This window comes from Chaetodon trifascialis, chromosome 4 (genome assembly GCF_039877785.1).
Source record: "Chaetodon trifascialis isolate fChaTrf1 chromosome 4, fChaTrf1.hap1, whole genome shotgun sequence".
NCBI classification, from domain to species: domain Eukaryota; kingdom Metazoa; phylum Chordata; class Actinopteri; order Chaetodontiformes; family Chaetodontidae; genus Chaetodon; species Chaetodon trifascialis.
In genome coordinates this window covers 1,282,569-1,295,224 of record NC_092059.1, presented here as the reverse complement: position 1 = coordinate 1,295,224, position 12,656 = coordinate 1,282,569, and the positions used below count along the sequence as shown (strand labels likewise).

Below are 12,656 nucleotides of genomic sequence, written 5' to 3'. Positions count from 1 at the left end.
TTTCCGTCGTTGAGCCGATCGCTCGATCGCTGTTCGTTCCCACAGGGCGACCTGGGTGTGGACTGAGGTCAGAGAGGATTTACTGCTGGAAGTCTTGTCTTTGCTGACATCCAGTGGTTTACCTTCTCAGGTGTACTCCAGGGCACGGTGATGTCACTGATGGGTGTGGTCAGAGGAGAAACTGCAGCAGGTGGAGGAGCCTCGACGCTAAACTTTGATTTTCACCTTATTTTAAATGTTGACGATCCAGTTTGGAGGCGACGGGTTTCGACCAGGAAGAAACTGGAGGTATGGATTTGAAAGATGTGATTGTTTGCTCTGCATCGTTCATGAAGTTGCATTGTGGGAAATGTGGGCTCCAGTCTTTTTGCAGTTTGAGTCACACCGAGGAGCCGGTATCTCGACCTCTGCTGCCTTCATCTTTCTTCAGATTCTTCTTTTCACTCAGGCTGTAAACTGAGGACTTGTTTTAATGCAGCTAAAATAACAGAATGTCCATGGATTTAACTGGACGATGGACTCTGACACGTAGAACTACAACTGTTTGAGAGTTTGTCTCTCGTCAGACACTCCAAGAATTACAGGACGTCGACACACAAGAGACATCAGCAAATTCAGGCTTTGCAGAGTTTTTATTACGTTTTTATAAGACAAAAAAGAAAAAATGACAATAAAACAGGTAGAAAAGGAAAAAGTCTGAAGAGAAACGTGAAATAAATAAAGCAGTGGGTCAGTGGCTCAGAGTCAGTTTGGTTTGCAGTTTTAATCATCAGGTTTGGTTTGATTAAAAGGTTTTTGCTTTGTTCTAGTAAAAGCACGTCAGGATAAAAAGCTTCAGGCGTCAGTGCAGTCAGAACTCCGTGTGGGTCACAGAAACGAGGCCATCGATCCTCTCAGGCCGTCTTCTCCGTGCTCACGCTCGTCTGAGTGGCGGCGGCGTTGGTGTACGTGGGCACGCTGTATTTGGTGAGTACAGATTTAAACTGCTTCAGCGTGGCGTCGGTTCGAACCCCCGTCGGGTCGAAGTGGGTCCGGCTCACCCTGAAGCCGGCCTCCGTCAGGTACTGGAGGAACTTGTTCAACCTGGGCAGGAGAATAATAAAGAGACATGAGATGCTCCTGCAGGGTTTAATGTCTGATCTCAGATCTGTGAAAGGATCCGTCTGGAGTTATTCACTCTGTCAGAATAAACTACTCGACGAAGATCAATCAGCTGTGACACGCTGAGCTGTTAGCAGTTAGCGGTTAGCGTTCACGGCTGGTTTGAACGTCAGCTCTGCTGCTGGACACTCGTCCAGCTGACTGCAGCTTTTGGTCGTCCTCCTCCAGCTGCAGCTGTTTGCTTTTGTCCATTTTCCAGACTAAGTGGAATTTCCCTAAAACGAGTCTATAAACCAGCAGAGATGCTCCCGGCTCATTCCAGTGCACTCTGGGAACTTTGCAGTGCACTGAAAGAGTTTTGGCACTGGGACACTGGAACACAGCTGACTCCCCGGACAGTTGGCTACCTGCTACACCCCCAGAGGAAAGAGGTCAGAGGTCACATACTTGGGCATGTTCATGCCTCTGATGCTGTGGCGGTGGATGCTGTAGTAGAAGGGCGGATGTTCCAGAGACGCATCAGACTTCAGCTTCTTCACGATGTTCCCCGAGTCTTCACCCGTCTTCCTCTTTCCTGCAGAAACGCAGATCCCAAAGATGACAAATCTGACCGAGAAATGAGGAAATGTGTGGAACACGATGCTCGAGACATGGAGAACCTTTCACCTGCTGTGAGATGCAGCTACAGCAGGTGGAGAAAACTGTCGCAGAGGATGGGGTTAGGTTTTCTGTTGTTCAAGAAGTTTGAGGTTAAAATCATGACTTTCAGAGGTTTAAGAAGCCTTTCAGTGTTTCTCTGCAGCGTCTCTGTGTTCAGTTCTCTGAGCTGCACTGCCCTCTAGAGGACAGAGGCAGTAACTGTAAAAGGTGCTGCTTCTCTGTGGACCCCCCCCCATCGACTGTATATGTGATGATTGACAGTCACCTGGGTCACTGTTACCCAATGAGGGTTGACTCATGAGCAGCTGGTTCTAATGATAACATGCACATAACCTCTGTGACGACTCACCGGACGGATCAGCAGGACCCGACTCGTCTCCGCTCTGTAAGGTCTTAATGACGACGCCACACTCCACTGCAGAGAGGAAGCAGAACGTTCAGGAAACACGAGCGCCGTCGCAGGTCACATGACCGGCGGGATGTCGGACGTTTACCTTGGTTGGTGAGAGCCAACGATCCGTGGACTAAGGACTTGAGGGTGGTGCACTCGGACTCGCAGATCAGAGTTTTGACGAGCGGCTGGATGTCGTCCATGCTGTGCTGCACCGCCGCCGACAGCATCCTCCGCAGGAAGCCCGTGTTAAACAGTGGACCACACCTGGAAACACACACACACACACACACACACCTGTGACTGTACTCCACCTGTGAGGACCTGCAGTGACATGATGCATCTTTGAGCCTGTAAGTCTACCCTGAATCTGAATCTCAAGTCCAACTTATGTCTTTTTGTGGCATTCACACACTGAGCTGCTGTTACCACCAGGTGGCGCTAAAGCAGCAGCAGCTGTAGTAATGTGTCCTGCAGCTGAGTGAGGTGTGTGTGTGTGTGTGTGTGTGTGTGTGTGTGTGTGTGTGTGTGTGTGTGTGTGTGTGTGTGTGTGAGATCGATGCTCAAAGCTTTACCATAACGGTCCCAGCTGCACCGCCGTCTTTCCAGGCAGACTTCCATGACAGTTGCAGGGCAGCGTGTCTGGAGGAAACACAACATGGTTTACAGACAGAATCACCTGCAGCTCAGAGAGCAAGGCCACCAGACGCTGCAGAAGGTTCGTTTTATGTCCGGCAGACAGGCTGAGCGAGGCTGAATGAGGCTGAACGAGGCCAAATGAGGCCAAATGAGGCTGAACGAGGCCGAGCGAGGCTGAGCGAGGCCAAACGAGGCCAAATGAGGCTGAGCGAGGCCGAGTGAGGCCAAATGAGGCTGAGCGAGGCCGTGTGAGGCTGAACGAGGCCGAGCGAGGCTGAAGGAGGCCGAACGAGGCCAAATGAGGCTGTGCGAGGCCAAATGAGGCTGAATGAGGCCAAACCCTAACCCTAACCCTGAACGAGGCTGAGCAAGGCTGAACGAGGCTGTGCGAGGCTGAGCAAGGCTAAACAACGCCAAGTGAGGCTGAACGAGCTGCAGCTGACCAAACGTGGCAGAGACAGAGAAGCATTGGACGGTTGTCGACTCTTCATAAAACTCTCAGCAGCTGGTAGAAACATGGTCAGTGAAGACGAAGGAGTCTCCCTGTGAAACTCAGTCTGATATGTTGTATTTCCACGAATATTTGACTGCTGTTGATAAACCGAACCGTCGCATCAGGTCTGCATCAGTAAGACAGAAGGAAGACTCACCGTCCACCATGTTTCCCTGTTTGAGGAAGACTCTCTCCTCACACCACTGGCAGTGGACCAGCTTGCGTAGCTTCTTGGCCGACTCGTCGGCCTGCGTGGGGCCTCTGAGGACCCTCACCACCACCAGGACAAAATGCTCCAGCGCCACCGCCAGCAGCACCTCGATGCCTTTGTTACAGCGCGCCGCCGCTCTGCGACAGACAGGAAGCCATCAGGATTCAGTTGACTCTTTTCAGCGTGACGTCAGAACAGACAGACAAAGACGCGGCGTCTACCTGGCCACGGTGGCGACGACCATGCGTGCAGCCAGCTCCTTGTAGTATTCGGTGCGTACGATGTGGCAGCCGTAGTGACGCAGGGTGACGTTGGGAGACTTGGAGTACAGAGAGCCGGTGTCTGTGGACGTCACAGAGACGATGCCCAGGTTCCGGACGTTCCTGAAGGCAGCATCCAGGTAGTTGACGGCCGTCCCATACGGATCCAGGTGACTGAAAGATTCACAAAGTGACCAATCAGATGACTTTGAGCATTTCACTTTGCTGAAGTTCAAAATCCCGCGTGCATCCAGACGTACAGAAAGAATTCAAAAAGAGACCCTAAATAATCTGACCAATCAGATGAACAGATTACAGACTTGATCAAATCTTCCTACTTACATGTAATCAAAGGGCCGCAGGTGCATGATGACGTTGGCGTCCATCTTGGCGACCTCCACCGTGGCGATGGGCGTTCCCTTGACTTCACTGCCGGCCCCGTCGGGCCCCCGGGGGCCTCGCGAGCCTCCATCCACCCGGATGTGGTTGAGCTGGCAGTTCTCCTTGATCATCTTGACACACGTGTCACTGATGTCAGTGATGGTGACTTTGACGGCGGTCCGAAGGTGCTTCGCCCACTGGAGGCCCATGATCCCTGAGAGACAGACAGGAAGTGAGCAGCAGACGCATGTTTCCTCAAACGATACCTCCAACTTCACCTCAGACTTCCTGCTTCTTCAACTGAGAGCAGGTCATTGAACCTGACGATCCAGTCTAAACTCGTCTTTCAGCGTCATGTTCAAGACTTTCTTCAAACCTGCTGCGACAAATAATCTCGTTTCCTCAATGAATCAATTATTCCTCTTCTGTAAAACGTCAGAAAATAGTGAAAAGTTCCAACTTATACGACAACGTTCAAGTGACTGATTGTTCTGAGCTGCAGTCTAACATCCAGAGATCATCAAGAAAACCAGCAAACAAATCTGGGATTTGTACATAATGAAGCTAATCTGAGACCAGAGCTTTATGTTCCTCCAGTCGCAGCAGGCTGGTGGAAGAGGTGTGTGATCTGACCTGAGTGCAGCCTGAACTGAGACACAGGAAACACTAACAGGTGGAGGACGTCAGATAAAATGATCCGACGTGTTCTGGGCTTCAGGATCGTTCGGGTCTCACCTGTAGCCCCGAAAGCGTCCAGACACTCGAGCGGGTTCCTCTCCTCCACCAGGACAGCCAGCGAGCAAAACACCAGCTGCCTGAAGCGCACACGCACGCACGCGCGCGCACACACGCACACGCGCGCACACACGCACACGCGCGCACACACACACACGCACGCACGCACGCACGCACGCACGCATACACACACACACACACAAGGTTACGGTACAGTGAAAATGTGCTCACAGCTGTTGAAGACCCAGCCTCAGGTGTGTGCTCACCTGTTGGTCTTCATCTTGCGGTTGAAGTAGGTGTCGCTCTTCTGCGGGGTGGTGTGGTTCGGGAGGAGCTGGACGTTGGTTCCCAGCTCCTTCATGATTTCAAAGGCCTGACCAGACGGAGCTGCAGAGACAGGAAGTCACACACAAACATCATCATCATCTTCATCATCATCACAGCGCGAGGAGTCGATGTCACGCTGTGATGTCACGTGTTGCGTCCCGCTGGCGGAGCCTATGTGTCGAGGTGGCGTCGGCGTTTATTACCCGGCTCCTCGAACACGACGTCCGAGCTCCCGGTGTAGCTGGCTTCAGTCTCTCCTTTGTTGACGTGTCGTTTCAGGTGGCTGATCATGTCCGTCTTGCGGGCGATGGTGACGGAGCACACGACGCAGTGGTAGTGAGCCACGTGTCTCCCCGACGTCTGCAAGTCAATCACACGTAATTTACGTCACTGACGCTGCAGCCATGAAGACAGAACTTACAGGACTCAGAAAACGAAGCTTTACTGTCGACCGACACGAACGCGTCCACCTGAGCTGATCAGCTTGTCTCATTTCTCACCTGGTCTCCGCTGAGGCTGGGCTTCAGGTGTCTGCAGGGCAGGTGGCAGATGCACATCCTCTGGCCTGTTGAGGGTCAGATTATGATGCTGGGATTAGGATTAACGAGTGCTTTCACATTCAGCCTGATTTACTGAGGCATCAGCACAACACGTCACTCTCAAACCCATCTCCACGTTTTCACAGCGGCTGGAAATCATCATTTTTAGCTTCGTCTACTTCTTAATTTATTCCCAACGTGTGCAAGCAGCCCACATACATATGGCCAAAAGTATGTGGACGCTCCTGTTCATGTAATGTGGAGCAGGTCTCACAGCTAACAGAGTTTACATGGTAAAAAAATAATAAGTGTCCAAATTGAGTCTTAAAACTGATTATTGTGTCAACTAAAAGCAGCATTTTTTAAAATCTGGACGTTTTCTGCTCAGTGGCAGATTCTTTGGACACCCTGTCCACAAACTTTTGGCCTGTCTTCCTTCACTCCAGCGCAGAGAAAACTTAACACAGCGATGTTTTGTCTGGACCTGATCAGCAGCACCAGAGCTGGACCAGCAGAGTGTCCCTGTCCCCCCGTCCTACCTTCAAACTCCACGTAGACCTTCCAGTGCAGGTTCTGCAGGTGTCGGCGGAGCTTGTGGCTGTAGCAGGCTTTGAACTTCTCCTCGGGACACAGAGGACACGACTTCCGTCCCGCTGAGTGAGAAACACACTAACAGTCATTTTCAATACAGATTAATCTGCAGATTCAAAGGCTAAAAAATGTGAAGCCACATCAGTTTCCTGAAGTCAAATGTCTTTTTCTGTCTGAGCAAGACTCGGATATTTGGTTTGCTGTCACTGAAGATATAAAGAGCTCCAAAAATGTCCCCCTGAGAAGCTTGAACGGGTTCATTTTTGCCATTTTTGTTTGAAAAATTCCTTAAATGATCGAATTGAAACGATCTGACTGATTAAACAACTAAACCTCGCGTCTGTAAAAGCCTCTCATTCCTCCTCTGTGATGTCTTTTAGCACAATGAGAAACCAGAGAGGGAGGAAGAAGAAGAAGAAAAAGAGCTGAACTGACCACCATTGAGGTCGACCAGCGTCTCCAGGCCCTCCAGTTTAGTCTGGATGGAGACGTGTCTCTCTGTGGGCAGAAAGGAGAAAACGTGTTATTCTGTGAGAAGAGCTGAAGTCAGAAACGTGTGAAGGTTAAATCGGCTCTGCTGCCGCCGAGGTCAGCTGATCAGCGAGCAGAAGCGGCCATCATGAATCACCGGTGGTGGTGGTTGAGGGTTTGGCGTCGCCGTCCGCAGCAGCTTCGCTCGTGTCCTCTGCCGCCTGGACGCCGGCTGAAGGTGCGTCTCCTCCATCTGCACCTTCACACAGAGACAGCAGGGAAAGAAACACCTGTGAGCTTCTCTGATGGCTTCAAAGAGAAAACCAGTTTGTCAGACAAACACAGCAAAGATGAAAACAGAGAGAAACACAGTGCTGCTCTTCATCTTTAGAGACGACACAAACGGCGGCTTTGACCAGAACGAGCTTCACCTGATGTTTACAGTCATTAGTCACAGCTGATGTTTCTCATCTAAACTGGTGACGGCGAGCAGCGACTGAACGCCGGCTGCTACCTGAAGGCTTCACACGTCCTTCTTCAAAAGAGCTTTTCTTAAAATCAGAAAATATCCGTCGGCTCAGTAAACTCAGTCATGAGGATTTCCTCCTTAAAGTCACGAAGGCAGGCGGGATGCAGCTGAGGGCTGACGCGAACAGAAACAGCTTTATTCCAGGAGACGAAGAGGAGCTGAAGAGGAGCTGAAGAGGAGCTGAAGAGGAGCTGTGGGAGCCAAGCATCAGGACTCATCTTCAGCACTCTGGGGTCTCAGGACAAAGTGACTGTTGAATGTGAGGATTTTCTGTTGGTGAGCTTCACAGAGAGGGATTTGAAACTGAGAAAGGTTTATAGTTTTAACAGGTTAAACTCCTCCAGCTGGAAAAGAAATGTATGGTTGGACCCTAAAAAGTCTTCAGTTTGATCTGTTCCTCACTGACTCAAATCATAAACGCATCTAAAGGCTGTTTAAGAAGCTGGAAATACTCCAGTACAGTAAACGCACCTCAAGTACTGAGTAAAAGTACTCTGTTACTTTCCACCCTGGCTCACATCATCTTCCTCTCTCTTTCAGACTGACACCATCCTCCAGCTCAGCTCAGCTCAGCTCAGCTCGGCTCAGCTCAGCTCGGCTAGTGTTTCGTTCTGCTGTTAAACTGTGATCACCGCCTGCGGACCAGTGAACGTCTCACCGCTCACACAGTGCGGTCCTGGAGTGCAGCTCCGTGATGAGACCGTGTCATTCCAAACTGGATTAACATCACAACCCGAATCCGGAGGCCTGGCAGAGCCTCTGAGACGGGCTGCGACGATGTCTGCGGCCGCTAACCCCAACAGGTCAGCAGAGCGCAGCTCCAGCCCCTTTGTCGCTGTTGTTGTTGACTATTTAGGTCCTATGGCGGAGCTCCGTGGTGAGGCCCTCGTTTAGTTCAGCAGTTACAAACTCAAATTGTCCGTGAATTCACCGAGCAGCTCTGGCGGTGACTAAACTACGATTTATTCTCCACTTTACGGCCACAAACTCAGCGTTCAAGCGGCAGAAGAGAGCAGTTTACTCACGTTTGATATCGACGTCCTCCTGGTGTAGCTGAGCAGCGTCTGCCTCTTTGAGTTCCGCCATTACCAACTACAGCAGCATACGCAGGAAATGTTCGCTCGTACGTACGTAACTTACGTAAACTGCGCAGTTTTTAAACGGAAGTGGATGCGCTTGGCCGAAATTAGTCAGTGAAAGATTCAAATAATAATAAAATAGAACGGACAAAACGGACTGCACAAATCCAGCAGTTTGACGGTGTGAGCAGCAGAAAAAGAGGAAATATGAGAATTTGAAACGTATTTGAAACGCGGGGAAACAGAAGCGTCAAAGAAGATGAGACCGACAGGTGGCGGCAGAGCGACGTCCCTCCAGGTGTCTCCAGGTGTCCGCACCGACCACCAAGAACAAGTTCATGACCACCCCACACACAGAGCCCGCTGAAAGAATGAGTGCATTAAAATAACGCGCATAACACCTTCATGTTTAAGCTGCAGCCACGACAACTGCGGCATTTTGCTTTGAATGTTTCACTCAGCTTGAATCATCATGAGGATCAGAATCGGCTTCGTTGGCCAAGTCAGTGTGCACGAACAAGGATTTTGACTCCGATTTAAACAACAGTCAAACACTATGCTGTAGTTTCACAAAGAAAACTATTTTTAACTTTAAATCAGCTCCAGAGAGAATGTGAGGAGGAAAACTTCTGAGTCACGTCCTCCCCTCTCAGTGTGACCGTTTCGTGGCTGCAGGTTTTTATTCCTGGGAAACGAAACTCAGGGCGCGTTCACTCCGCAGAGAAGGCGGGCTTCAGCGCCGCTTTGTTCGCGCGAATCTGTTCGCGCTGCTCGAAAGTCACCAGGAAGCCAACGTTTTCCCGTTATTTTCCCCCACGTTCTGTCTCTTGTCTCTCTGTCTTGTCTCCTCGTCCCCGTACAGCTCTTTAATTTCGCTCCAGTCTGCCGCGCTGCAGCGAAGTCGCGTCTCTTCGCCTCGCCGCAGATAACGATGCCGCGCCTCCAGACGTCGCTTCGCCTTGATTATGAAACGTCACATCATTTCCCAAGAAGCAGCTGAGCATCAGTGATACTGAACCGTCGAACCCAAAGCAGCACCTGAGAAGCACCGAGAGCAGGAAAGAGCTGGAAGATGAGGTGAGAAGCTGCGTGTCGTTTAGGAATAAATAATGAGCATCATTATGATTTATTTCATGTTTTTAATGAGTCCCAGAATATTGACATTAAGGTTTCTGTAAGTCAGTAATAATGTTGTCACGTCCTCTCTCTTCTGAGCTTCTTCTTTTCTTCTCCTTTCTTTCCTGTTCTTCTTTTCTTTTCTTCTTTTTTCTTTTCTTGTCTTTTCATTTCTTTCCTTTTCTTTTCTTCTTTTCTTTTCCTTTCTTTCCTTTTCTTTTCTTCTTTTCTTTCCTTTTCTTTTCTTCTTTTCTTTTCTTTTCTTCATCCTTTCAGACAGCACAGACCTCCAGAAATGAGCATTTTCTCTCTTTTTAAATCGATTGTTTTCTAAAAGAAATACTCTATTTCTGGTGGAGAAACACTAAATACTTAAATACTAACCTCGCATTGAATAAAAAAGAATCAGTGGACCAAACTTTGGATAAAAAAAAGCTCAATGCCTCATTTACTGAAGTTGCATTAAATTAGAAAAAAATAGTTAGTAATGTGTTTTTTTTTCCACCAATACTTGACTGAACATGTGGAAACTGTTTTCTGTCCTGTAGTTCAGGGTGGGAACACACATACTAACATTATCTAAGATAAGCACAACTTTGAAAATGTAAGTCACTTTCATTATATTGATATAAAATATGATGGATTTTTCCACACAAATGAAAATGTATGTGTGGCAGTGGGTTTCTACCTGCAGTCTCGTCTGCAGAAAAATAAAATCTTTTCGCCCTCCCTGACTCAAACATGTGGATGTGATGTGTCTATCAGAACGCAGCAGCACCACATGGTCTATGCCAAAATTAAGCTAATCTTAGCCAACGTTATCGCTGATTAGCAAGCGTGTTCCTGCCCTGAACTACAAGACAGAAAAACGGTTCAGTGAGGGTCACAGCGATGAGCTAAGCAGAGCTAACATCAGCTGCAGTTGGGCTAGCTAGTTAGCATCAGGATGCTAATTCAGATTTTACTCAGCTGTGAGCTTTTCAAAGCAAAAGAGACTGATGCACTGCAGCCTTCGCTTGTTGCTTCCTTCCTTTATTCTCTTCTTCTTTTTCCTCCTCCTCTCCTTTTTCTTTTCTTTCCTGCCATTCAATACGCCTTCCTCCCTCCCTCCCTTCCTTCCTTATCTCCTTGTTTTCCATTCGGTGCTCCTTACACCACTTCTGTCCTCCATCCTCCTGATGAGCTGAACATTGCTTATCCAATCACGGCACACCTCAGAGCGTGTTGTATTAATCTACTGATGCTGTGTATTTTCATTCTCCATCAGTGCTGCTCAGAGTCAGTCGACCCTGGAGTCCAAACTGGAGGCCCTGCAGTGTCACTTCACCTGGGATCTGGACCCCAGCAGGTCCAGACTTTTCCGTCTCAGGGACAATCTGCAGGACATCGGCACTGAGGAGGGAAACAGCTGGCTGGGTCACATTTACAACCTGCAGGGGTACATTCAGTACAAGCTGGGGTTCACTGAAGATGCCCAGAGTTTCTTCAGCAGGGCCGCAGAAGCCTTCCGCCAGACAAGGACAGCAGCCTCAGATGAGGGTCCCTGGTTAGTGGTGAACTACGGGAACCTGGCTTGGCTGCACCACCACCTGGGAGAACGAGCAGAGTGTCAGGCTTACCTGTCAAAGGTCGACGCCCTGATGAGCGAATATCCATCTCCATCCCAGGATGAGCTCCATGCGGAGATCTACGCTGAAAAAGCCTGGACCCTGATGAAGTTCAGCGGAGACAAACAGCAGCTGGCTGCAGACTGCTTCCAGAGAGCCATCAGGATGCAGCCGGACATGGTGGAGTGGAACACCAGCCACCTCATAGGCTTAGCAAGGGCTGTTAAGCACAGCGAGACGGGGCTGGATGCTGATGTCCTAGAGAACATGAGGATCGCCACAGAACAGGATCCAGAGAACCTGTACCTCGCCGGTGTTTACCTTAAGCAACGGGCTGAGAACGGAGAAAGAGTTGAAGATGAAGCGCGAGAGTTAGCCAGGAATATTTTGAGAAACCCCGTCAGCAGCTACAGCGGGATGAAAGCCGTGCTGAGGGTTTACAGAATCAGCCTGTCCATCGACGAGGCCATCGATCTGGCAGAGGAGGCTCTGGAAAACCATCCCGATGCACGTTTCCTGAAGAGATGTGCTGCCCTCTGCTACAAATGGAAGATCGTCTTTGACCGCAGCAGTCGCCCAAACCGACGCACGATCGCCAGAGCGGTCAGCCTCCATAGGGAGCTGATTGCTCTTTACCCTCATTCATCACTAGTCAAGAAGTTAGACCTTGCGAACATATACGGAAAGACAAATCCGGCTGAAGCCAAGCCGATCTACCGAGACCTGCTGGAAAGTGACGTGGAACCTGCAGACCAACAAATGATTTACCACCACTACGGAAATTACTTAAACTTCGATTGCCAGGATCGCCACAGGTCAATCCAGTACCACATGAAGGCGGCGGCGATACCGCATCAGTCCTACTTCCGTGACAAGAGCATCAGAGTTCTGGAAAGGATTAGAGACAGAGGCCGGAACCGAATGTGTGGAGACATAGACGAGTTCCTGGCAAACCTGCAGGAGCCTGAGAGCCTTTAACGGCAACCACTCCAGAAGAATGAAACGAAGGCGTTTCATCACCTAAAACATGTCTGCACGCTCGCATTAATCTGATTACTACTGGAAACCAGACGTTGAAATGAGTTCAAATGTTTACGTCTCCAGGTTTCTCTGAAATACTTTAAAATGCCTCATGTTACTCATTAAGTGCTTGCTAACGAATGTGCTACGTGCTAACTCACCAGATTCTGGTTGATGATCTTTGTCCAAACTCACATTTAATCAGTTTAATCATATTTTTTTTCTTCATGCTGAATTTTCCTCTTCTATAAAATCATAACACTGCAAGATTTTTGATTTACTTTAAGCTTTGAAAAATAAAACTGATTTATGATGCAAGTTAATTTGATGTATAACCTGAATATTATCACCAAATGCAGCCGAATGTATCTCATGTTTTCTCTGTGTTGCACTCTGATGATGACAATAAAGGTGAATCTAATCTGATGTTGTACTGTGTGCAGTACTAATACACATCACACACGCTGAGAAATCCTTCCTGTTGCAGTTTGTCAGTGCTGCACAGC

The 12,656-nt window shown here is 49.2% G+C and overlaps 2 protein-coding genes across 3 annotated transcripts; one reads left to right on the top strand and one right to left on the bottom strand.

The window, feature by feature from the left end:
* Positions 1–615: 615 nt before the first annotated feature.
* On the bottom strand, positions 616–8,418 carry trmt1l (tRNA methyltransferase 1-like). 2 transcript variants are annotated; one of them, XM_070961211.1, is made up of 16 exons: positions 8,354–8,418; positions 6,957–7,058; positions 6,764–6,826; positions 6,277–6,390; positions 5,699–5,763; positions 5,402–5,558; positions 5,138–5,258; positions 4,872–4,951; positions 4,098–4,350; positions 3,717–3,929; positions 3,442–3,632; positions 2,728–2,794; positions 2,256–2,419; positions 2,111–2,176; positions 1,549–1,675; positions 616–1,083 (listed from the first exon to the last, which is right to left on the bottom strand). In XM_070961211.1, exons 1-16 carry the CDS (start codon positions 8,412–8,414, stop codon positions 894–896), a joined length of 2,034 nt encoding a protein of 677 aa, XP_070817312.1. In that variant the 5' UTR covers positions 8,415–8,418; the 3' UTR covers positions 616–893. The 2 variants fall into 2 exon arrangements, with proteins under 2 accessions (XP_070817312.1, XP_070817313.1); XM_070961212.1 differs by lacking the exons at positions 6,764–6,826; positions 6,957–7,058 and having other exon boundaries at positions 8,354–8,393.
* Positions 7,900–12,575, top strand: LOC139330357 (interferon-induced protein with tetratricopeptide repeats 5-like). The gene is made up of 2 exons (XM_070961213.1): positions 7,900–9,484; positions 10,791–12,575. Exons 1-2 carry the CDS (start codon positions 9,480–9,482, stop codon positions 12,106–12,108), a joined length of 1,323 nt encoding a protein of 440 aa, XP_070817314.1. The 5' UTR covers positions 7,900–9,479; the 3' UTR covers positions 12,109–12,575.
* The last annotated feature ends 81 nt before the right edge of the window (positions 12,576–12,656 follow it).